This window comes from Diospyros lotus, chromosome 6 (assembly GCF_014633365.1).
Source record: "Diospyros lotus cultivar Yz01 chromosome 6, ASM1463336v1, whole genome shotgun sequence".
Taxonomy (NCBI): Eukaryota; Viridiplantae; Streptophyta; class Magnoliopsida; order Ericales; family Ebenaceae; genus Diospyros; species Diospyros lotus.
Window position 1 is genome coordinate 6,955,651 of NC_068343.1, and position 26,824 is coordinate 6,982,474.

At 35.9% G+C, this 26,824-nt stretch overlaps 2 protein-coding genes and 1 pseudogene across 3 annotated transcripts in view; all 3 read left to right on the forward strand.

The window, feature by feature from the left end:
* The first annotated feature begins 1,285 nt into the window (after positions 1-1,285).
* On the forward strand, positions 1,286-4,270 carry LOC127804750 (probable esterase D14L; annotated as a pseudogene).
* Positions 4,271-5,028: 758 nt separating this feature from the next.
* Positions 5,029-6,638, forward strand: LOC127803170 (probable esterase KAI2). The gene is made up of 2 exons (XM_052339226.1): positions 5,029-5,521; positions 6,005-6,638. Exons 1-2 carry the CDS (start codon positions 5,154-5,156, stop codon positions 6,447-6,449), a joined length of 813 nt encoding a protein of 270 aa, XP_052195186.1. The 5' UTR covers positions 5,029-5,153; the 3' UTR covers positions 6,450-6,638.
* A 9,623-nt stretch (positions 6,639-16,261) lies between these two features.
* Positions 16,262-26,824, forward strand: part of LOC127803315 (suppressor of RPS4-RLD 1) — a 54,248-nt gene continuing 43,685 nt past the window's right edge. The window contains exons 1-13 of one of the 2 annotated variants that reach the window (XM_052339442.1): positions 16,262-16,510; positions 16,643-16,752; positions 17,802-18,538; positions 18,735-18,779; positions 18,986-19,087; positions 19,195-19,275; positions 20,569-20,635; positions 21,105-21,205; positions 21,785-21,892; positions 23,863-23,933; positions 24,053-24,109; positions 25,938-26,046; positions 26,143-26,223. In XM_052339442.1, coding sequence (XP_052195402.1) covers positions 16,383-16,510; positions 16,643-16,752; positions 17,802-18,538; positions 18,735-18,779; positions 18,986-19,087; positions 19,195-19,275; positions 20,569-20,635; positions 21,105-21,205; positions 21,785-21,892; positions 23,863-23,933; positions 24,053-24,109; positions 25,938-26,046; positions 26,143-26,223 — 1,797 coding nt within the window. In that variant the 5' untranslated portion in view covers positions 16,262-16,382. The remainder of the gene's footprint in view (positions 16,511-16,642; positions 16,753-17,801; positions 18,539-18,734; positions 18,780-18,985; positions 19,088-19,194; positions 19,276-20,568; positions 20,636-21,104; positions 21,206-21,784; positions 21,893-23,862; positions 23,934-24,052; positions 24,110-25,937; positions 26,047-26,142; positions 26,224-26,824) is intronic. The other variant, XM_052339441.1, reaches the window with a different exon arrangement.

Here is a 26,824-nt window from a genome sequence, read left to right on the forward strand (position 1 = left end):
TCCGTTATCCTGAAGGGAATTTTTTCTATAGTTGATCCCTCTCTGTTGTTGTCTTTGATTATATTTCTTCTGTCCTTCAAGTCTCTTTTCCTTTCTTTGTGACTTCCTGTCATTTTTTCCTTCTTCTTGTGTGTATCTTCGTAGGTGTCTTATCCGAATAAACATCTCAATTTGATTTTTCAATTCTCGGATTAGTTCTATGGCATCGAAAGTACTCATCCTAATTCTTCTCTATAGGCCGATCCACCGTTTTCGAAAGTTTGATGAAGCCCGATCTTTCAATGGCTGCTAGTATAGTAGACCGAGGTTGGGTGAGCCAGGTGTAGTGGTTGAATTGGGGCCTGACATCCTTCAGGCTTCAGACCCTCTCTTGTCTCCGATTACGATCTTCTCCAACATCTCTCTTTTTTCTTTTTCGCTCTCTATCCTCATCTATTGTCACAGTCGTCATTATTTTTTTAATATTCTAGTATTTTGAGAATAATAATTAATTTTTTTTACATCCATTGAAAATTATAATTGAGAAAACTAATGGGCTAAATTGAAAAAAGAAATGCTAAGTAAATGGGCTTAGAGTTAATGGGCTAAGTTGAAAAATGAAAGGTTAAATAAATGGGTTTAGAGCTAGTGGGCTAAAAAAAGAAAATGTTAAGTAAATGGGCTTAGAGTTAGTAGGGTAAAAAAGTGGGTTTAAAATTAATGAACTAAATGAAAGAATAATCTATTTAAAAGAAAATTTAGTGAAAAATAACTAAGAAGTGTGACAAAATAATTAAAGATAGTTGATGAAATAATTGAAAAATGTGGGAAACAAAATAGGGTGTGGACAAATAATTAAATATTATGGATGAGATATAATAAAAAATAATTAAGAAATGTGACAAAATAATTAAAGATAATTGGTGAAATAATTGAGAAATATGAGAGACAAAGTAGGGTGTGGACAAATAATCAAAGATAATGAGTGAAATAATTGAAAAATGTAAGAGACAAAGTATGGTGTGGACAAATAATTAAATATTATAGATGATATTTAGTGAAAAATAATTAAGAAATGAATAGATTAATTCATCGTTAAGCGGGATGGTTTGCCCTTGGCCGTGGTGGACGGCTTCACGTTTGGACCACGTGACTGAAGATCCCTCGAAAACTGGCCACTCTGCTCACCCATTCCCCTTCCACCACCTAGCTTCTCAGACCGACCAGACACCAGACCTTCAATCCTTTATCATCTCGAAGCCATGAAGAATCAAGCCAAAGCAAAAGAAGAAACGTATCGAGAATCATGGGGACGATTAAAGAAGCACATATTGTGAAGGTGTTGGGCTTCAGCTAGAGAATCATAGTGCTGGCTCATGGCATCGGGACTGACCAGTCGATGTGGGGGCATCTAGTGCCGCACCTGGTGGACGATTACAGAGTGATCCTATTCGACCACATGGGCGCCGGAACCACCAACCCCAACTACTTTGACTTCCACCACTACGCCTCTCTCGAAGGCTACACTCTGGACGTCCTCGCCATACTAGTGGAGCTTTAAGTCACAAGTTGCATATTCGTCGGCCACTCCTTGTCTGCCATGGCTAGTGCTCTTTCCTCCATCATACGCCCCGACCTCTTCCACAAGCTCATCATACTCACTGAGTCACCCAGGTTCGCCACCACTCGGCACCTTATACACAATAAAGTTTATTTTTTTATTTTTTATAATCTTAAGGAAGGGACTCGGAGTTTTGTCAAACTAGTCTTCTCAGAAATTTATTTACGTCTACTCACTTCAAACATGAATCAAATAAGACTTGACCAAAAAGTAGTTATTGTGACCCAGACCCAAAATTTTTAGGGTATGTTTAGAACGAAGGAATCTCAAAATTTTAGAATTTAAGATGCGTGTGATTGCAAGGGTGAAATTTGGGTGGAAAGAAATTGAATTCCAGATAATTGAATTGCAGAGAAAATAAATTCCTAAAAATTAGAAGTTTAAACTGTTTGATTGGTATAATTTTCTACCTAGAAAATGATATTATTTTCCATCTTTTGATATTTGATTGGTAATATTTTTTATAGTATTTAGTCATTTTCTTGGCATTTATTTTTCATAAAATTCAATGGTAAAAATAACATACATTATTATTTTGATTTTTTTATACAGGATTCTAAATCATTTTCTCAAAAAAATGAAGCCATAATTTTTTTTATTTTCCAAATTTATTAATTTGTGATGGAAAATAACAAGTAAAATAAAAATAAACCAACCCCCAAACCCAAACCCACACTCTCACCCCCAAACCCACTCTCTCACCCTCTTTGTCTCTTTCCTGCCACCGTTGTTACTTGACGTTTTTGAATGTGCAAAAGATCGGCCATGTCCGACTCTACGACGCCGATGGTGAGTCGTCATCAATGTGCCCAGCAACCAAATCCTTGCCATTGGCTTCTCCAACCCCACCGTCGCCATCTGGGTCAGCCGCAATGTTGCCGCCTACTACCCTGACACGCTCATCTCCGTTGTTGCCGTCGGCAACGAGGTCCTCACCACCGCCAGCATTGTCACACCACTATCACTGTGAGTCTTTCTCTCTCTCTCCGTCACTATGAAGACGCCACTCCGAAGTCGGAGATGGCGACGAAGAGGAAGGGGACGAAGCCGACTAGAACGGGAGAAGAAAACCCTAGAGAAATCAAGGTGGACAAACAATGAATTTGGGTGCTGGTGCTATATTGCGGTGAGTGAATTCCCTGAAAATGAAAAATCAACACCCTAGGAAAACCATTTCCAACAAAAGCGAGAAATTCGGATTACGTGACCGAAAATTGGAACTTAGTTTCCTTGAAAAATTTGGCTAATCAAATACTACAAAAGTGAGAATTTAAATGGAAAATCGTCATTTTTTATGAAAAATATAGGCAATCAAACCCGCTCTTATTATACAATAAATAAATCTATACATGAATTATATTATATTTGAATAACATAATTTAAGTGTAACATTCTATTAAATTTAACAAAAAAAAAAAAAACTTATCTTACAATTATATCCTCAAGTTATGAAATTCATTGGGTGGAATTTGGTTTAGTGTAGAAATCAATTTTGAATTTGATAACTTTTTTTTATTTTAAACATAAAAAGTTAGAATTAAAAATAAATTTTATGAAACTATATTTATTTTGGTTCATTATTTTATCCCTTTAGATTATCTTAATGAATCTAGGATTTTATATATGTTTTGTTCATATTTCAGTTTAACAGAAAGGGAAAGTTCAAACAACAAATGAAATTTAATATCAAAAAGAGATTTAATTTGCTTTAATGCATTTCTTAGATCAATAAACACTAAATTTCAGTAAAATGTTAAATCATAAAATAGTAAATAATAAGAAGATGAATTTTGGAGAGTGCTTTAATCCGGATTTCAATGGACTAATATCGGAAGGTTCAGAGTTTAAATTAGTGTTTTCTTTCTAGATAATATTATATAATAACATGAATTAATGTTCCCTTTCTAATCCCTGAGCGGGTTCTTGAACAATGTGGATTCGAACAAGAAGACATCGACCAGCTTCTAGAAGCCATACAAACAAACTACAGGGCGTGGTGCTCGGGATTCGCGCCGCTGGTGGTCGGCTGCGGTGCAGGAGTTCGGCCGGATGTTGTTCAACATGCGGCCGGACATCGCGCTGTGCGTGGCCCGCACCGTCTTCCAAATAAGCGACATGAGGCCCTTGCTCGGCCTCGTCACAGTGCCCTGCCACCTGATACAAAGCATGAAGGACATGGCGGTGCCGGTGGAGGTCGCGGCGTACATGCAGCAAAACCTCGGCGGCGAGTCGGTGGTGGAGATCGTGGAGACGGAGGGTCACCTGCCGCAGTTGAGCTCTCCTGATATTGTGATTCCGGTGCTTCTACGGCACATTCAGAATGATATTGCTGTTTAGACTTTGGTTGACCTGGCTGGGCTGGGAACATGCTTTTCCATGGCCGACGACCGTCAATGACACGGACCCGCTCCGCTTAGGAGAATCAATCACCAGGCTCCCACGGCATTCTGACATTCCCCGTGACATGTGCTACTGCTACTCTCTTTCATATATGTTCAGGAGGACTCAGATCAGATTTTTGGGCGGATCCAGTTCGCAAATTAGGTCAGTTAAAAGGGACCAAAAGAAAATTGCAGTTTGGTATATGAATTAGGGGGAGGCATTGGGGTTTGATGAGATATTTATGTCAAGTGAGATCCTTCCTTTTAAGTTCTGTTCGGAATTATTTTGTCTTTGCTCTTTTTATGGATTATTTTTAATTTTATTTGAGGGATTAAATTTTTGCCTTTCTGACGTGTAAAAGCTCAGAACATTCTCTTCTTTAAAATAATTTTTTAGCAATTAATATCTTTCAATATTGTACCAAATATATAGAACAATGTTACGCTTAAAATTATATATTCTTTAAATTTGGAATAAGATCATTTAATTTCAACTATTGTTTTATCATAATTTTAACTGAATCCATCATATTATTTAGTCCGGATATATACCAAACAGTCCGCCCATCAAATAATAATTATTATTTTATAAAGTTTTAATAAGAAAAAAAGTTTTTAAAAAAATAAAATAACGTCTTGGGAAGACAAATTTTGAGTGGGGCCATGGCTTTCACTCTCAATTTAAGAGTCAATGCCAATAAAATGGGAGGGCACCAAGAGGGTACGAATGATAATGACCCCCTTGCCCCCTCCGGTGCTTCTATCATTATATTTTTATTATTATTAATGGCCAATATTTGGAAAAAAAAAATTCCTCACATAATATGAGTGTGTCATTTTTAATAAAGTACCTTATCAAATTTGAATTTATATTTAGATAAGTTGACTCCAATGAATATAAAGAAATTAAGTTATTTTATTATACATTTGGTAATTGGCATAAATTTATTTTGTCCAATGAACATGTATCAACGATGACGACACGTAGGCAGAGAATCTGTGGTGCTCATCATCCCTCGTCTTCGTCCTCTCGTCTTCGTCCTCGCCTGCGCCTATCACAAAATGAAAAGGGATCCTACGCATTCACACCACACCACACCAGTGCACGACCCCAAGGATCGAAGTAAGAGGGAAGCCGAAACGTTAGTCCCTGCCAAGCCGAGCAAATCGGGATGGGCATCGTCGAAGAAGCTCACAACGTCAAGGTGATTGGCTCCGGCGAGCAGACCATCGTCCTCGCCCACGGCTTCGGCTCCGACCAGTCCCTGTGGAAGCACCTCGTGCCGCACCTCGTCGACGACTACCGCGTCGTCCTCTTCGACAACATGGGCGCCGGAACCACCAATCCCGATTACTACGACTTCGACCGCTACTCCACTCTCGAAGGCTACGCCTACGACGTCCTCGCGATCTTGGAGGAGCTTCAAATCCAGTCCTGTATATTCGTCGGCCACTCCGTCTCCGCCATGATCGGGGCCATTGCCTCCGTCGCTCGCCCTGACCTCTTCACCAAGCTCGTTGTCGTCTCTTGGTCTCCGAGGTAATGAAACAGTTCACTCTCAATTTAATTAGTTAGTTGCTGAAATTAAATTCTGACTTTCATTCTCGTAGTCGTAGCTGTCATGATAATCCATTCAATCTTCTTCTTTAATTTCCTCAATTAATTTTTTCTGTACTCGATTTGATTTTTTCTTTCTGAAATTCTATTCACGTTACTTCAATACATAAAACTTCACTGAGTCGACTGCATGATATGGCGCTGTTTTAAGACTTTGCATAAAAAAAAAAAAAAAAGACCCTTTTATTATGCATGGGATGATAAATCTTTTGATTGGTATGCCACTAATATTATAATCCAGGCTTTTGATTAGTGTATTATGTATCTCTATATTTAAGTTGGATATGCAATAATTACTCCTTTTCGCGCCTAATTATGTTATAATTTTAAAAAGTCATCGCAATAAGAGAAAAATAACTCTATTTTGAAGGGGGGGAAGATTGACATTAATTAGGGCTTTTGAAGGTATTTGAACGATGTGGATTACTATGGAGGGTTTGAGCAAGAAGATCTGGACCAACTATTCGAGGCAATGCGATCGAACTACAAAGCGTGGTGCTCCGGCTTCGCGCCGTTGGCGGTGGGCGGCGACATGGAGTCGGTGGCCGTCCAGGAATTCAGCCGGACGCTATTCAACATGCGGCCGGACATAGCCTTGAGCGTTGCCCAGGCCATCTTCCAGAGCGACTTTCGGCACATGCTGTCCCATATCACCGTGCCGTGTCACTTAATTCAGAGCATGAAGGACTTGGCCGTGCCGGTGGTCGTCGCCGAGTATCTCCATCAGAACCTCGGCGGCGTGTCCATTGTGGAGGTCATGTCGACCGATGGTCATCTGCCTCAGTTGAGCTCGCCGGAGGTCGTCGTCCCCGTCCTCCTCCGCCACATCCGCCACGACATTGATGCTTAATTTTGTTATTTAATCCGCGTCTGTTCTGTTTCATCGTCAAGAGGTTGAATTAAGTATTTATTAGTGATTTCCGAACCTAAATTAATTGTAATTGATGATAACTAGGCCTCCTCGCAACTCAAAACTTGCGTGTTGTAATTGTTGTGTGTGTTTAAAAATTGAAAAATGCTTTTGGTATTTTATGGGTTACATCATGAACTACGTAATATAATTAAAATATCAAAAATATCCTTTATCTAAGGTGATAAATGTGAAGCGATGAGACCACGTGAAGCAATGAAATGCATGACTAAAATACTCTTTATTCAAGACGATGAGGCGACACGAGACGTTGAGGCACAGTGAGGCAAGGCGATGAGACGCGAGTGGTATTTTTATCATTTATTATGCTATTATATAACTCATAGAGTACCTATAACATGGTTCTTAAAAATAATTTCGTCCAAATTAAATCTATTTAATAGAGTTTTTATTTTATTTTTTGTGAATTATCATTAAAATAAGGACACTTGCTTTTTAAATTGAGTAGTAGTTCCAAAATCATTATCATGTAAAATGACAATTAACAATATTTTTAAAGTATCAAAATTCCTTTTTATGGTCAAGGAATCTAAATCACAAATTACTTAATTGGTGTCGTCATCTGCATATTTTATTATCACAATAATTAGGTAAGGCCATTATTGTAATGTAATGCACTTGAGCTGTCCATCTCAACTGTGAGAAGCATTTAATTTCTTAAATGCCACTTGGACGTTACGTACGTTATACTGATATTTAATGTGATATTATATATTTAATTAATATACAAATATTACATTAAATATTACTCTTGAATATCTAGTTATATATTCGAGAGTAAGTTTACAATTGAGAACAAATCAATATATAAAATCAATATATAAGTTTGATTAATATATATGATCAATATATAAAATCAATATATAAGTTTGATTAATATATATGATCAATATATAAAATTAGAAAAATCTCATCATTCCCCCAAATTAAGAACAAATCAATGAAGAAACCTCTAGATGTGATTAAATATTTCACAAAATTGAACCATTGAAATATATAAAGGTTCCATCATTATATCTAAACTTTTAATTATCTTATTATACATAATTATTATTTTGTAGATTTTTTCTTTCTTTAAAAGGCAAGGTTATGGCCATTAGTACACTAATTTTTTTTTTTTTTTTTGGGGGGGGGGGGTGCAATCATAAAATTTGTTTGATTTAAATCATAGTTAATGTAAAAGAAACTAATTCTCTATTTTATACCTCTATTAACATATATGACAATAAAATATTATTATTATTCACATAATAATTAACATTCACATTATCATCTCCATTATTACCTATCTAATAGGTGATACCGACAACTACTAAAACACTATATTATTCGTCTCATAAATATTAAAAATTTACAATAATTCTTCACTTCATTTAGTAAATTTATTAAAGAATCACTCCAATACATTACTTGTAACAATGCTCTCCAATTTAACTTAGATCTCGAAGGTATACAATTGCGAATCCTATTTAAAAAATAATAATTGTGAATTTTGCAAGATTAAATAAAATAGGAATAAAAAATTATATTCTGACAGTGCGAATGCAATCATAGCTACCACTCATTTGAGATCCAAATGGGAATGGCTGTCCAAAGGATCCGTCTGAACCAACTGTAGGCCCTCTGATGTCTGCTCGGTGTTCCCCGCATTGGCAATTTGGCACTGCATATGGCAATGGGCTGTGGCCCACCCGACCCGTGCCGTGCCAATATGGGCCGTCGAATTCACAATTTCGTCGTGTGTCACCCGCTGCCGCTTAGGAAATTTTTAAATTATTAAAAGTGTTAAGATTAATTAATTAAAAAAAATTAAAATATTTTGATATATAAAGACAATCTTTATTTCTAAAGCGCTAATGACCTGTAATACTTTTCCTGTCTATGACTTCTTTTTACGCGTCTCTTATTACTGGAAAATTTGTCTTGTGTTTCCAGGCACCACGTTATATTTTCATTGTTATGTGTAATCTTTTTAATCTCTCAAAATAATTAATTAATTATTGTTACGTAGTCATATTCACGAAATTAAAAAAACATATAAGTTATAAATTGACTTTTATCAATAACACATGACAATAAAAAATTAATTTAAAACATCAAAAATTATGCAGATTTAACATTGAGGGTAGGTGATTTAACATTAATGACAAAAATTAAAATATAATAATCAATTTATTGTAAAATAAGTAATTTAATGACTAATAATATAATTTAACATTCCCTTCTCATGCTTTTGTGATGTTTTTATTACTTTACAGAGCTTTGATCTTTTACAATTCATGACCATTTTCCGTATTAATAATTAACCAGATTTGTTTATGCTAACACAGTATATACTAAAGTAGGCAACATTTTACAAATTTTTTGTGTATAGGGTGAAAAATAATGTAATGTGTGATGGGCTTTTTTCCTTTAGTTAACGTTACATTTATATCGTCGTCGAAAACGTATGGTAAAACTAACACAACACATGTTGATTTGTGATTCAAAATGTCTTGATAATTGTTCATTTGGATTTCATTTCATTTGCATGTGAGTTTCATGTTGCATTTGGCTTTATATATACGTAAAGTGATTGGTTATTTGTGGTATGTAATAAGTGGTATTTTATATTATGTTAAAATGGTTGATTATTCAAGAGCCATTAATCTTCCCTTGAAACTCTCGATCAAGCGGCTGCCAACGTTTGCCATTTTTGTATATAAGCCTTTTTTGACATTCCAATCGGCACTTTTCGCACACCAACTCAATAAACACAAGAGATAACTACACACACGAACATAAAAAGAGAACACACGTTAGAGAGAAAGCAGAACGAAGGGAGATCGGAACCCTAATCCAACAATCAGATATTGATCTTTCACTATTTGCATTGATTGAGTGTGAGAGATGTATAGAAAATTGTGGCGACTGTGATGTAATTGCTTGATTGATTAAGCGTTGTATTCTCTACTTATTCTTACTTCGGTTGTTGGTTCTAATTTTGTTGTAATTATTGTAAATCCCTATAAATTCATTGTCTATTATTAATGGATTGATTAGGGTGAAGCTCTGTCGTGAGTATGATCATTTTGATCCAAACATGTAAACGTTGTGTTCATTATTTTTGTGTGTGTATTTTCATTTCTCTGATTACGTTCAGATATTCTTGGATCTTAATATTATTGTGGTTTGGTTGTGTGTTTTATTTCACATATATTAACAAGTGGTATTAGAGCCACTCGAGGGCAAACCAAATCGTGTATTGTAAGATCCATCAGAGATTAAGATCCGAGAATAGAGAAGCTCGAAGGCAATCAGTAGATCCGAAAGTTGCGTCGTTTAGGGAAGATCAAAGACAATAATCGACTTCCGACTCTATAAGTGTGTCGTATGACTCATATCCTTTTGTGCCCTAACCTCTCATTGTATTATTGAGTGTGATTGTGTTTGTTCATTTTTCTGTTCGTCAGTTTTTGGTTTGGTTATCTCTCTTGTTTGTTTACTGTTACTATTGTTTCCATTTATTGTCGAGTTTTCGTTTACTCCCTGTTGTAAATGTAAATCACTTCATTGTGTGAGAGAGATTGGTAAGATTGATTGCATTGCATGTTATTGCTCTATGTATTTGGAGAATTGTAATATGATATTTGTAATGTTCTTGAGATTTTCTTTGAAACCTAATTAGGGTTATAAGGATCAACGAGCATTTTTTTTTTCTATTCTCGATCTTTTTTTTTTTTTTTTTGTTGATTCCTTTCTTTTGTTATCCATGTTCTATGTATGCCATTTGCTTAGTGTTGTTCTTGTTCCATTTTTTTTCCCCGTGTTGTTGTTTCTTTGGTTTTCCTTGCAATATTTGAATCGAATATGACACCTATGAAAGTGGAACTCGAAAAGTTTGACGGTCACGGGGACTAAAAAGATGAAGCCTATGTTGGTCCAACATCGATGTGTGTTGGCCTTGACAGAACAAAATAAAGGAAAGAAAGAAAATGAGACACCGGAGGTAATGACTGATCAAGAGAGACAAGATATGGACGAGTCGACATTCAACCTCCTTATACTCAATCTCTCCAACAATGTTCTTAAGCAGGTAAACGATGAGGAAACTGTTGCTGTAATATCCCAAAACTAATAAAAGTGTAAATTAAATTTACCTAAATTAAATTCCGTTAATTAATTAATTAATATGTTATAATTTTGTGTGGCGGTGCGCGTGTGCTTAGAGGTTAAGCAAAGTGGCCATTTTCTGTCAAATGGAAAGCAGAGAAGAAACAGAGGAGAGAGAGAGAGATCAGCCGAGAGGGAGAGAGGGAGCGGCGACCATGGAAGCTGGTTGAGCTTCACTCGGCCATGGCAGCTGAGCAAGGGAGGGAGCGACGCGAGGAAGGTTAGCAGCGACGGCCATAGGCGATGCGGGAGCAGGTGGCGCATGCGGCTGGAGGCAGCGGGGACGGTTGGAGGAGTTCGGCTGTGGCTGGTGGCCGCGAGCTGGTGCGCGCGCCATGGGGAAGAAGAAGAAAGCAGCGGCCGCAGGAAGAAGAAGAAGAAGGAGAAGAAGAAGAAGAAGAAGAAGAAGAAGGAAGGAAGGAAGGAAGGAAGAAGAAAAGAGAAGAAAGAGATGCAGGCGCGGGCGTTGCAGGGGGAAGAAGAAAATGAAAGAAAAGAAAAGAAAGGAAAGGAAAGAAAAGAAAATAAGGGAAAAATATAAGAATTTTAGGATTTTCGGCATGAAAAGTGATTAGGTATGTGGGTAAAAATTAGTAGAAGCGTGATATGTTTAAATTATAAATTTTACGCGATTAGAATTTTATTTTGGGTCCAATTTTATTAATTTTGGGAGTTATTCTATTTTACAGCGTGTATTAATTTGGTGGTGTTCAAGCGTGGAAACGCTGTAAACGACTAGAGACAGGCAAGCTCTCATCTACCCTTACAATTTCTTTTTATTTTATGATCTCCTCGTCTTTCCTTAACTCGTTTCGGTATCGCGTATTAATTATATATTAATGAAGGATGTTATTGGCGTTATTTAATTTAAAATAAATATGAGATTTATTGAGATTTTATTTGAGGTGCGCCTACGTAGGATTTTAGATGGTTAAATTATTTATATTACACGGTTAGATTTAATTAATGCGAGCCACGGTTTTATTAATCGCTATTAAACGTTTTACTTCGCAGCGGGAGTGCAAGAAAGGCAGGAAACGACCGTGTAAAGGCAAGATCCTAACCCTCTTTTCATGCTTTTTAATTCCCGTGAGAGACTTCGTGATTTCTCGTATTTGATCTCCTCCCTTACTCTAATTCGGCGTCGGGCATTATTTATTGAGGATTATTCATTATTTTAATTTACATTAAATCCAAAACTTCTAGAGTTTTATTTATTGTGTGCCTATGGGGGTTGTACCGCCCCCACTCCTTTTGGGAATGATGCTGAACCAACTTGGAGACTAGGTTCTTAGACGTGCGGGTTTATTTACTGTTTTTCTCGGATTTATTTATGGTTCGGTTAGAGCTATCGAGCAGTGGGGCAAGGGTCGGCTGTTTGGTGACATTGGGGTAGACTATTGTACGACCCTGATGTGGACCGTTGGGTGGACACTCCTAGTCACTGTCCGTTGGCCGGTGCCGGGCACTGCTGACTAGCTCTACCATTATGTGATTTACTGCACGTTTAGATCTCGTATATTACTGTTCATGATTTGATATGCACATGGATATGGGTTGCATGTTGGGATATTCATTTATTGAGTATGCTTGGACACGGATATTTTAGCTTGGTTAGGTTGCATCTGGCACGGACATATGCATCGCGTGTGGTTTACTATGTGGGCGGAGCATGGTCTGATGCCTGGATGTATGGGCGCCAGTGTATCACGTTAATGCTCACTACGCCATTGCATTTTTATGTGCATTGCATGGCTACTGGTAGTATATAATTCTCGGACGGGAGTACCGTTTCGAGGGAGCCTATGGCTCGGGTGTCAGGAGTACCGACATGGACGGGTGACGGGAGTATCGACTCGGGACAGCGCGTGCATGTTTGTAGAGATTTATGTTGCCTTTCAGGGCAGCGACAGGTTGGTATGGAACTTGGGTGCCGTGTGTCTTGTGTGGGCCCCAATGACTGATATGTGCCTTTATTATGCTATACTATTGTGTTGTATCGTCTCATGACTTGTGTGTACTTGGGGGTTTATTCTGGGGAGAGATTTCTGATTTTGTGTAGCCTTCGGCCTTTCTTTCCTTATGCTTGCTGAGTCTCTTGACTTACTTTGTTTTCCATCATTTCAGGTAGTGGCAGCGTGGGCCATGGCAAGAGAGTTAGCTTTTGGTGGCAGAGTCGGTATGGTGTACAGGCAGTCCTGGTCAACTCTGAGAGTTCAGTAGGATTTACTTTATTATTTTTACTGTGCCGGGTTTTTTCTCGTGTCTCGTGTATGTCGGCACAAGAGTCTATATCCATTTATTTATCTTGTGACCGCTGTGTTAGCGGGGTACCCGTAGTGCATGCAGGTGTTTAGTTTCGCTTCCGTTGTTTTCATTCTTGTGTATGCATGCCAGAGTAGTTTTTGTCTTGTGTCCCATTCTTTTTCCCTTCCATAAGCGCTCCCATTCGGATAATCCGGGTGGTTGAGATATTTGAGCGGAGGTGCTTACAGTTGCAAAGGCATGGAGTAAATTAAAGTCTTTATATATGGTTTTAGTCTCTGTCAAATAAGATATATTTTAAAGAACAACTCTTTAGTTTTAAGATAGATCCTTCAAAAACCCTAAAAGAAAATTTAGATAATTTCAAAGTCTAAACAAAAATAGACAAAAAGATTTATAATGAAAATTAGGCAATTATACTCTTGAATTCCCTACCATATTCATATAAGGATATGAAAATTGCTATAAAGTATGGAAGGGAATCCCTTTATTTATAAGGTGTTTTGGTAGCCTTAAGGTCAAGAGATCTTAAAACAAAGAAAAATAAGAAATTTAGTTTTGTTGAAGATCTATATATTAAAAAAAAAAAAGTCTAATAAGAAATCACATTTTAGAGGTAAAAGCGTGTCTAGATCTCAATCTAAGAGTAGAGAAAATTCAAAACCAGTGATCTGTTTGTTTTGTAAGAAAGAAGGTCATTTTAGAAAAAAATTGTCCTTTAAGGCAGAAGGATTATAAGCAGGAAAATGCAAATATCTTATATGAATATGAAAGTAGAGAATGGCTAACTATTTTAGAAGGTTTGACATAAAAATTAAGGTGCACAGGCTTAAAAGAGCTGTAAAAGTTAAGCAAGGTATTTTGGATTTCAAAAGGGATTAATAATCTAGAGTTTTGTGAATCTTGTATTATGGGTCTCATAGAGTGTAGTTTGCTTACTCTGATTTTGTGGTTTTCCCCAAGTTTTTCTTCTTTTTTTTTTCTTTTTATAGGCCCAATATTTTTTTCGTTGTTGATGATTATTTTAAAAATATTTAAGTATACTTCATCAAGTACTAAAGTGAAGCTTTTGAGAAATTTAAGAAATCAAAATCTTCGTTGAATATCAAACAAGAAAGAGCATTAAAGTTTTAATAACTGATAATCAGTTTAAAAATTAATGTGCTTAATCTCATAGGAATAGTCAAACCTAAACAAACTGATAATTTTTAGCTTGAAGTGGAAATGTGTAAATCTTAAGGTAAAACTTTAGGAAATACCATGTTTGATGATAGTCCTAGTATCAGTCCTGATGCTCTGATCATAGTAGACTCAATAAAGTTAGATGATCCTATTGCCTTTAGGGAAGCCCATAATAGCTAAAGTCTATCCCATGTCATAAATTTGAGCAAAGCATTATTTTTTGTTCAATGTGCTTCTAATGTAATTGGGAGAGTTGTAGGGTTTCTAATCAAATCTATTATCAATTAATTCTTGAATCAATGTGAAATTTATTGATTTGTGATTCAAAATATCTTGATAATTGTTTATTTGGATTTCATTTCATTTGCATGTGGTTTCATGTTGCATTTGACTTTATATATATGTAAAGTGGTTAGTTATTTGTGATATATATTATGTGGTATTTTATATTATGTTAAAATGGTTAATTATTCCTAAGCCATTGATATTCCCTTGGAAACCCTTAATCAAGTAGCTTCTAGTGTTTGCCCCTTTTGTATATAAGTTTTATTTAGCTTTCAAATTGGCACTTTTCGCACACCAGCTCAACAAGCACAAGCAATAACTACACACACGAATAGAAGAAGAAAATGCACGAGAAAGATAAGTTGTCACGAGAGAAAAAGCAGAACGAAGGGAGATCAAAACCCTAATCCAACAATCAAGTATTGATCTTTCTGTTTTCATGGATTGAGTGTTGGAGATGTATAGAAAATTGTGGTAAGAGTGTTGTAATTGTTTGGTTGATTAAGCGTTGTATTCTCTATTTTTTCTTGTTTCAGTTGTTGGTTCTAATTTCGTTGTAATCACTATAAATCTTTGTAAATTCATTGTCTATTATTAGTGGATTGATTAGGATGTAGCTTTGTTATGAGTAAAATTATTTTGATCAAAACACGTAAACATTGTATTCATTGTTTCTATGTGCATTGTGTGTGTATTTTTGTTTATTTGAATCTATTCAAATATTCTTGAATCTTGGTACTACGTGATTTAGTTGCATGTTTTATTTCACAAATATTAACAACATATCATTTGTGGATCTTTGTTACATGCAATTTATGTTTCTATATAGTAATTCAAAAGTACCATATATAATTCTTATTTTTAATCAAATGTGTGAATAATTAAAAAAGAAAATCAATTTAATTTGCTTGTTTATATCAAAATGTGATGATTTAATTACATAGACCACTATATAGTTTTAGACAAGTGTCGACGTCGTATGAAAAAATAATATAATACAATTATCACACTTGTCATTTGTTAATGACATCAAATGTTAGTTTGATATATTATACATATGCTTTATGACACCAAGTGTCGCATATTATATATTTTTTTAATTTTTAGAGTAAAGGGCACTTGTACAATAAGAATAATATTTTGTTATAAGATGCTAATAAAATCATATTATTTAATATAGAAACATTATTTAGACATTTATGAGTGAGATTTGATGTTGTTATACTTATATTAATTAGATACACAATATAATATATCAATACAAAAATATTACACTAAATGTTACCATTTTTAAGTGTTTTAAGTAATATTTTCATATTTAGTATAACTAATATAAGGGTATGATTATACATTTTTGAATTTATTATCCTTATGTGATCTTTCGTATCTCGTGCCCTAAATTTTAATAGAAAAGATAAATTATAAATGAAAATTTTATCGCATTACGTAATATAAAAAATCGAACTCATAATCTATTAGTACAAATTTTAATTTACCATGACATATAACTCTACAACCTTATTCTCATAAAAAGTGTAAAGTGTCAATTGACACACTAACTTAGTGTTTTTAATTTTCTTTTAATCTTAAAATTAGAAACACCCAACCAAACAAAGTGTTTTCTTTATATTTTAAAAAATAAAAAATGTCAACACTCTCAAACAAGTCAAAGCAAAAACTGTGACCGTTGACTACAATCAGATCAATAGAACGGCGACGTTTGGGGCTCGAACAAATTAAAAATTCCATCTATAGTTCCATGCCATGGCCCGGACTATCATGTTGGGACACGTGCGAAGGGCTGAGATCAGATCCGATTATTATCTCGCCCCCAACCCACGCATACGTTTCCAACCTTTCACGGACTTCACCCTACCCTTTCTACCCCGCTCCATTTTCTATCTTCCCTTGTCATCTCACCAAATAGAAAAATACCGCACGGAAGTCCAGAAACTCAGGTTCCCTTCCATGGCGGTGGCGGTGGCGGTATCGGAGAGAGTCGAGCTCCTGAAGCTTTGCAGCTCTCGGGACTGGTCCAAGGCGATTCGCGTTCTCGATTCTCTGCTCTCGCGCTCATGCTCCATCCAGGATATCTGGTCCGTTTCACAATTTCGTAGCTCCTTCTCGCCTCGCCCCTTGTTTCAGATCTAATTGCGTTTTTGCGTGATTTTTCCAAGAATCTTTTGACCGGTTGCGTGCGACTGTTTCTGTTTCTGTTTCTGTTTCAGTAATCGAGCCTTCTGCTATAGTCAATTGGAGCTTCACAAGCACGTGATCAAGGACTGCGATAGAGCTCTTCAGCTCGACCCCACCCTTCTTCAAGCTTACATTCTCAAAGGTTGGCTCACTCAAATTTTGGACTTCTCTAACATATATAGATATCCTCTCAACTGAGTTCAATCGTTGCGAGAAGTTTGATCCATGAACTTTATCGGAAACAATGTGATAGGATTTCTGAGATGAGGTAGTGTCCATGCGCAGAGGATTTCTATTACGGCATATTTATCAGATAGAATTTAGGGCATTCACGTTCAATTTGAGTATTTCGTGCATTTTCTCAAAGCATGATTCTGGAAGTCAATCGGTATTTAAGCAGGTTATGGGGTGACAGAATCTTCTGGAAATGCATCGATTAAATGGACTTGAAATGAAATAAAGCTTAGTTGTTCATGAACTTGGACACTCTGACCGCTGGGGAGAAATTTGTGGTCTAAGAGTTCAACTAGTCACAGAAGTAGCGATCTTAGAGCTCAACTCGTCACAACCGAAACTGACACATATGTAGGAGTTTGGAGTTGGCTTAAGGACTGAGTTGATGTTTGAGGAACAGGCATGGCTAGATCATCCAGCAAGAATCCTTCACGAGTGAATTACAGATTGCTCCCTTTACTTTTTTTCCCCCTTTTTCCTTTTTTGAAGTCACCAAAATAAGACTCTCCTATGATCACGCTGATTCTGCTTCAAACCACAAATACCCAATGTTTATTTCACATTCAAATATGGCCTTGCAGCATTTTTTTAGTCCTCTAGAGAATATCTGAATTTGGATTGCATTTTGGCAGAATGATCTTTGAAGACTTGCAAAGCTGGGTATGGCCTATAAGTAAATTGAAAAAATATGGAATGCCATACTGAAGAAATACGTGAACTACTTAAACTGTTTTATAAAGGATAAGAGCTGCATCCTTGGTCCCTGTGTTGCTGATAATCTTTGGCTGTCAATTCTGAAGTTGCTTATGATCTTTGAGATCCATTTAAATTAATGTTTCAATTTTTATTCTGATTGAACCTTTCTACAGACCTGTATTTTTACATGAAAACTTCCATCTTTCCCCATTTGATTTCTGGCTTCTTTCATTAACTTACTCCTGTAGTCTCCGTCTGCAGGCCGTGCATTTTCTGCTCTTGGAAGGAAAGAGGATGCTCTTCTAGTCTGGGAGCAAGGTTATGAGTATGCTCTTTGTCAGTCTGCAGATTTGAAGCAATTGCTTGAGCTGGAAGAGCTTTTGAAAGATGCAAAACAAAAAGAAAGTAATTGTGAGAGCCATGCTATGGAATTATCTGAGTCTTCCCTGCAAGCATCTAAAGCTGGGCCATCTAATGCAAGCAAATCTAATGATGTGTGTAATAATCACAATAAGTTCAGCTGTGAGTTTGAACTGCAAGGTGACTCAAGCAATGCATCAGAGATCTACACTGAAACAAATGATAGAATTTACATTCAAGGTGAATCAAGCAATAGAGTGCAGAAGAATATTGATGGCGAACCCAATGGAACCTGTAATGGCCAAACAAATGGAACTTGCAATGGCCAACCAAATGGAATTTATAATACCCTACCAAATGGAATCTTCAGTAGCAAACCAAGTCAGATGCATGATGATCACAATGAATCGGGTGATGAGTCTGAATTATGTAATGACTTAAGTGACACATGCAGTAAATCATCTGTGAATTGCAGCAAATCAAGTGATGCATCTGAGATCTTCAATAAGTTGAGTAATAATTCTGATGAAAGGAATGAATTAAGTCAAGCCAAGAAGAATAAAAAGTTTTGTGTTACTAGGATTTCAAAGACCAAGTCAATAAGTGTTGATTTCCGATTATCCAGGGGAATTGCAGCGGTGTGTCTTCTTCAGTCCCTTTACTACTAATTTGGTACTTGAATTATACAGTTGTTATTGGATCTTCATTGGGGAGTTGTATATAAAACCAGCCATTGCATCTTCTCTTAGAACCTTGTCTTCTCATGAGCAAGTACACTTATATGGTATTGCCTTGCAATTTTTTAAAGCAATCACTCTTCTGTAAATAATGCAGGTAAATGAAGGCAAATATGCTTATGCTGTGTCAATATTTGATCAGGTTATTCTTCTTCTAGCCTTTGACAGTTATCCCCATAGCCTTTTATTTCTTGAACATAAATCATCATGCTTGTTTTATTTACCCTTTGTGTTCTCTAATATTTTGGTTGGGGCAGAGAGGGTGTAAGGGTTATTGGGACGCTGGGCCTAGTTAACCGGAAAAATTACCAATTTGGATCTTTATCTTTTCTAATATTTTGTACACAGATCCTAAATGAGGATCCTACTTATCCCGAGGCACTGATAGGAAGAGGAACGGCATATGCATTCCAACGAGAACTTGATGCCGCCATTGCTGATTTCACAGGGGTATTTATAACTACCAACTGAATGTGCATTGACATATTTGGGCTGTGTTGTGAATTGTTTTTGTCATTTATATTATCACAAATATAAGCTCGTTGTTTGTATGTTAGGCTATTCAATTAAATCCATCAGCTGGTGAGGCATGGAAAAGAAGGGGGCAGGCCCGTGCTGCGCTGGGGGAATCTGTTCAGGTAGAGCTTTTTATCCCATTCATTAGATGTTGTCTTAATCCCTTTGTGATTAGTGGGATTATCATACACGGTAACTTTTCCTGCTCATCTTTTCTTCCATGCTTCAATTTCTTCTATATCTGCATGTCGCCAGTGAAATCAATTTTATTTTGAAAACAATTGGAGCATCATATGAAAATTAAATTCATATGAAATCAATTTTATTTTGCAAGGCTGAAAATGCCACTTGGATGGGACTCATTTCCCATGAATTTTAGTGTAGGGGCCACCTTACCCAAGAATCGGAACATCAAAAACTTCTGTTTTTTCTCCATTCCCTTATCAAATATAATTGACAAGAGTTACTTGCATATTAGTATTGATTAGAACTATTCCTATACAGTGTCACCTTGACCCCATTCTTCAGATTTCACCTCGTCGCTGCAAACTTCTGCCATTCTTTTATTTGGTTCCCTGAACACTCTATGCTTACCCTTTTAACGGATGAGTCAATAGAATGCAGGCTTGTTCTGTATACACAAATATGCTTGTTGTGCACTATTCATCATTTTTCATACTTATTACTCAATCTGTTGATCTTTCCTCTAAATGGTTGGTTCATTTTAATGCTTTTGCTTCAAATATAGAATTTTCCCATCTGTACAAAGTATAGACCAATTTTTCTCTTCAATAGATCTCCCTCTCTGTGTGTGTGTGTTTTGGGGGGGAGGGGGTTGGTGCTGCTAATTTGGTTTTCATGTGGAGCAAACTGTTTTATCTCAAAATCCTGTAACTCCAATTAGTTATTATATTTGAAGATGGTGGAGGCAATGAATTCCTCTAAATAATAGTCTTTTTTTTTTCTCTGTAACTGAGTCTTCTTAGTGTATGTTAATGATATTTGTGCTTTGAGCTACACTGCTTTACAATTTCTAAGATATATACTGCAGACAATTACTGTGATGCAACTAGGATGTCTCCATGCGCCACTGCTTACTGTGAATTTGGTAATCTTGAAACCTGACCATTGCTGTGGTCCTCAACTTCATCAGTCCAATTTGGTTAACATGGTCATCTTCTGCAATTAGCTGTTCTAATGCTGATGCTCTGCTTGAGCTATAAAAACCATTGTTCCTGATCTTCTAAATCTATAGCATACTAAGTTCGAGGATGAACAAGTTATCTGATTGAAGGATATTTGAAATTACATTTTTTCTGACTCACTTACCTATTTCATTTGTTGTTAATGGCTATTTCTTACACACAATCCATACATGAATATGTATGGCACCTCTAACCACCTTATATTACCAGGCCATTGCGGACTTGACCAAGGCATTAGAATTTGAGCCAAATTCGACCGATATATTGCATGAAAGAGGTATTTTTGCTAAAAGTGAGCTTCTCCATATTTTTTGAAGATTCTTGTATAAGTTACATGCAAACTCTCTTCTTGATTGGAATATGAAATTTTGAGTAAAGATCTTGCTTGCTGTTGATGACTGCTTGCATCTTCTGTTATTTCTTTGAGCTTGAGTCTTCTGAACACGGGTGCAGGAAATGGTGTTATCCATTTGAATTGTGAGTGGATAAAAAATTGATTGAACTGAAATAGAAAAGCTTTTTTTATTTTTGCCAAGTTAAAATAGAGAACTTTTTCATCTATGCAACGTAACAGGTTACAAATAACAAGCTGGTTGTTCTTTGTTATTTAGGTTTGTGAACATAGATTGTTCCTGTTGTATGGACATTGTGTAACATTGAAAGAATGGGAATTCTGACACATTACATGCACACGTAATGAAAGTTTCATGGCATACAAGTGACTATGATGATTGGAATTGATGCAGGGATTATTAACTTCAAGTTTAAGGATTTTTATGCTGCTATTGACGACCTATCTGCATGTGTAAAGTTTAGTAAGGATAACAAATCCGCATTCACATATTTGGTAAGTTCAAGATACTGAAAATGTTACTAATCCAGGATCTGTAATTGATGAGAAATAAGGATTACGAAAAGGATAGGGGTATTGATATGGATATTTCTGATTGATTTATCAGATTCTGGACAGATATTTGGTTTAGGCTTTATTTGTTACCTAGGATTTATCTTGTTTTTAGGCAGGTTTATCATTTCATCTTTATTTTATTGAGATGATTATAGTTGGATAAGATTTCATAATTATGTTTTAGTTAGGATTGGATTTGCTTACAAATAGGCATCCAATGTATTCAGAAATTAATTCTTTTGATTATTGAATTCAAATGATATTGATTTCCTCTCTTGATTACTCTCTCTCTCTCTCAAGCTTCTTCTTTTTCTTCATTCTTTGAATCACTTTGCACCAGGAATACAATCTACTTGAGTAGGTTCATGCATATATCCCTGTTAAGAATATTAATGGAGAATGTTCTTCTTCTTCTTCATTCTTTCTATTGTTCCACCTCAGGAATACAATCTAGTTGAGTATGTTCATGCAGATATCCCTGTTAACAACAACGATGGATAAGTTTTTTTATTTTTACAGGGTCTGGCCTTATCCTCTATAGGTGAATATAGACAGGCTGAGGAGGCACATATGAAGTCAATTCATCTTGATCCAAAGTTCCTTGAGGCATGGACTCACTTAACACAGGTATTCATAAGTAGGTTCTCATATACTCGAACTGCAATTTTAAATTATTGGTGCTACATGTATCCTGCAGCGTATCATAATGATTTTTCTTGGTGCTGAATAGAGAAATTAGTAATACATTTATTTTGGTTTGCAAAGAGACTGTTTTCACAACTTGAAATCAGGATCTTCCAGTCACAAAGGAGCATCCTTTCCATTGCTACCAAGGCTAGCCCTCGGTGTATCTAAGTTGAAGTAACAGCTCATATGTATTTGATATGATCTACTGACTTTTCCCCCTACAGCTATGAATTAGCAGCTGTAAAAAGGCTTATACCCTGTTCTTTTTGTTGTTTTTAGGCTGTTTTTAGTTTTGAGTTTTTCAAAACAGTGAAAATGTGTTTACTTTCATATTTTCGAAAACGCATTTTCGAAAACAGAGAAATTTTTTGTAAAGAAAACTCAAAACAACAAAAATTCGTTTTGGCTATTTTTATCACACACTCAAAAATTTTCAAAACGCAGAAAACGTTACAGACAAAAAAAATGCATTTTTAGCAATCTCAAAACAGACACTTTAAACACAAAACTGAAAATGAATTCAAAACTCTAAACTAAAAACTGAAACATGAAAAGAACAGCCCCTTAGTGTTATTGAAAGTTCAGACTGTTATAAATTGGGAGCACTGGCAGCCTTAAAACCTTCCAAGAAACCAATCAAACACCCCTCCAAACACTCACAACTCACCGCCCAACACACCACAACACAAACAGTCAATAAAGAACATAATTTAAGTAAGAACAGAACAAGAAAGAAAACATTCAAACCATATAAGAAGACAAACTTTTATCTTGATTCATGCCAATTGAATTGGCACTACATCCAGCCTCTAAGATCCTCCCGAGAGCAGTTTTTATTTCCAGAAATCGATCAGTACAGTAGTGGCCCTTCTCCCCCTTCTATTCCTGAGTGCCCCAATTGTTTTCCCCCAAGATTACAAAGCTAACAGCCCTAGTCTTTCTCTCAGAAACAATCAGGCTAATAGCCCTAGTCTTTCTCTCAGAAACAATCAGGCTAACAGCCCTAGCCTCTCTTAGAAACAATCGGCACTCGTTACAAACAGAAAAATGAGAACTCTCTCTCCATTTACTACCCCTTGCCCTCTATTTATAATAGTGGGAGGATATCCCAATGAATATTATTAGATATTTACAGTTTAACCCTCAAACTATAACTAATTACAGTTTGGGTTACAACTTCTATCTAAAATCTTCAAAAGGAACTCTAGCGAACTGCCATCATTCACTGCTACTGCCATCATTTTCTTCTTATACCATATACTCGAGACAACCTTTAACACAGACTGCATTATGTTTTCTATTGGATTAGAAACCATCTTTGACCATGCTGCTTTAGTTTAATGTGAATAGTAAGTTATTTCTGGCCGTTACTTGGAACCATTATTTGGGGAAAGTTAATTTTCAAAGTGGCATCTTCATGGACACAAGGCACTAACACTCTTAATTGAGACACTGCTGGAAGTTTTTTTAGCTGTTAATGATGACTTCGCACAGACTCTTTCTAATTTGTTAGCAGTCAGCATCAGTTACATGAAGGAGTATGTTACTTTCTTATTTTTCTTTTGATAAATTGATGGGTTTTGTTACCTTTTTTTTTTTTGTGGATAAATTAATGAGTTGCCTCATATATTGGAGTGGGGTTGATGTTGATTGTTGATGGTGGCATTTATATTGTGGGTTTGGTTTCTTTCCACAAATCTTTTAATAGACTCCTTTCTGTTAATTCTTTAGTCTTTTTCTTTATCAACATCATTGTAAATTTATATTTTGAAACAGTTATGTTTCTCCTAAATGTTGTACAAACATGATACAACCAAATTTTATTGTGAATATTATTAGGATCGAGCTATTAGTGTCTATGTTAGGTAACTTGACGATCAATCTTGTGGTAAATATTTATTTGTTGGCAGTACTATCAAGATTTGGCAAATTCACAAAAGGCTTTTCAATGCCTTGAACAGGTCCTACAAATTGATGGAAGGTATGATGTTTTGGAGTCGAATTGTTTTCTTTATGAGTTTATGCCAACATTGATCCTTCCATGGTAGATGTTTATAGATTTCAATAAGTAGTTGAGAGTGTTATCATCTTCTTTAATAGGTTTGCCAGAGCATATTACTTGCGAGGACTACTTCTCCATGGGATGGGAGAGCACAGGTAGCATGTCTGCAGACATCCTTTATTCCTCCTTTTCTTTTTGAGTATGATGCAGTTACTAATTACTGCAACAACCAATCACAGGAATGAATATCTTTATGATGTTGACCATTTCACCAGTATTGTTGCAAGATGGTCTTTGCTCCTTTTTGTACACTAACTTCTATGTTGCTTTTGCATTTTCCCTTGTGCACAAGTCTCTCTCTCTCTCTCTCCCCCTTCTCCCTCCCTCTCTCTCTCATGTATTCTATCCCATGTGGTTGCCCCACTAATTACTGCAACAACCAATCACAGGAATGAATATCTTTATGATGTTGACCATTTCACCAGTATTGTTGCAAGATGGTCTTTGCTCCTTTTTGTACACTAACTTCTATGTTGCTTTTGCATTTTCCCTTGTGCACAAGTCTCTCTCTCTCCCCCTTCTCCCTCCCTCTCTCTCTCATGTATTCTATCCCATGGTCTTTGCCCCAGATTATTAAGTTACAGACTTAAAAAATCTGGTCAAATGTGCACAAAGCAGCTGTAATTAGCTCAAAAGTGCATTATCAGATTGGTGGCCGATTTTGTTCTTGTGCTGACCAATAGGCGTTGATTATTTTTCCTGCCTTTTTTTGTTTATCAACAACAAGAAGAATGGCATTACTTAATCATAATTTGTCTTTGTTTGTAGTAGTGGCACTACTTAGTGTAACTTGCTGAGAATCCATATTATTATACTAGCTTAGGTGCTGTATATAGTAGTTGTACCTAGCTTAGTTGATTTGTACATAGCAGTTTTGGCAGGTTAGTATAAATACTTGTAACCTCTATCTGAATAAATCTGAATCAGTTTTTCTGTCCAATCTCTCTTTCCTTCTCTTCCGTATATCATTTCACTTAACTGAAGACTGACTAATGTAATCAATAACAGCATTGCATAATAATTTAAAAATAAACCGACTTAATTTAACGTATCTACCTTTTGGTTTCCTGGTTTCATCATATTTAATGATAATACCCTTTTTCCTTCACCTTTCCTCAATGTGTTTTTCACTTATTGCAGACTCTATGATAAATCATTAAAGCAGCTGAGCTATCCAGTGCCTACTTCTGTCAATTCTGCTTGTCCTTGTGCAGTTGCCTTTTATTGTTTTTCTTTGACCTAATGGCCTAAGTCTAATATATCATGCTGTAAACTATTTCAGAAAAAAGGAAAGATTGACAACTGGCAAAGATAACTGAAAGTTTACGAGTACATGGATCACTGGGGGAGGGAGAATATGTTTCGGTAGTTTTCTAGGATGGAAAACAAATAATAAAGATGTTGTAAGCTTATTGTGTTTTCAATGAATACTAGACAAGAATGTCAGAGCATATTCTATGTTTATCTTGGTGAAAAAACTTCATTCCTTGAGAATAAACATCAACAACTACAACAACAACATATCAACCTTTAATCCCACTAGGTGGGGTTGACTACAGAATATTAACTCACGAATCATTCTCTAGGAATTTGACGGTATAATAGTGAATAAAGAAAATTAGTTTACTTTATTTCTTTAGTTCCTAATAAACCAAATAAAAAAGAGAAGGCAGTTTCCTAGTTCTATCTTGTCTATCCCTATTAGCTTCCTTCCCATTCTGACTTCAACCCAAAACCCAGCCTTTCCTGAAAGGTAACCCCAAAGTTTTATGGTGGAACCCCAGGCAGAGTGCTCACTATCACTTGAACTTTTTACTTTCTATTTTAGTCTTTTTATTAATTCAGTTTCTAATAGGTTCTTTCTTAACCAAAAAATTTCCTTTCCTCGCTACTGGCGCGAACATTTCCATTTGACTTTTGCAGGAATGCAATCAAAGATTTATCTGTAGTATTAAGTCTTGAGAGCTCAAATGTGGAGTGTTTATATTTGAGAGCTTCTTGTTATCATGCTATTGGAGAATATAGAGAAGCGGTACAGGAACTATCCCTGCTTTCCCATTTAAAACACTCAATGTCATACTGAATTCTTCTTCGCACTGATTTACTGAAATAGCATTTTATGGTAAAGGTGAAGGATTATGATGCTGCTTTGGATTTGGAACTAGACTCGATGGAAAAATTCGTGCTTCAATGTCTAGCCTTCTATCAGGTTTGATGGGAGATATGTTTTACTCATAAAAATAAACCACCTTGGGCATTGTTATGAGCATACTCTACATTCAATTCTTTTAATTTGACATAAATGTTTGATGGTTAACACTTTGGCATGTGCATTTGCTTACGTCTTGGGTGGTTTTCCTGATGGAATCATCTGTATAGAAACCTTACGCGCGAAATTTCTTTTCATCAATTCTTAGTTATCCTGATGTCCTCTTATTGATATAAGGATTATTTTGGTGACAGTTGTTAGCTTAAAATATCGTGTGTAATGTTCATACTATATATTATGCATGTATAATTGTGACTTTGAGAGTTTCCTCAATACTGAAGTACTAGGCTATTTCATGCCTTGATATATGGTTCTGTTCAATGCTTCATGTCAATTTAAATATGTAAAATTAAGGTCCAAATTGATATGTAGTAGTTTTATCTCACTCCTTAAATAAGTCAGCAACCATAAATAGTCTACTTTTTGCATGGCTTCTCTTAGAACTCAAATAAGTGTACAAATTAAAGTCTCCCTTCCCACCTATAAGGAAAAGGATGGGGAGAAAGATAAGATAAATACTCACAACCTGAGACCTGTTCGT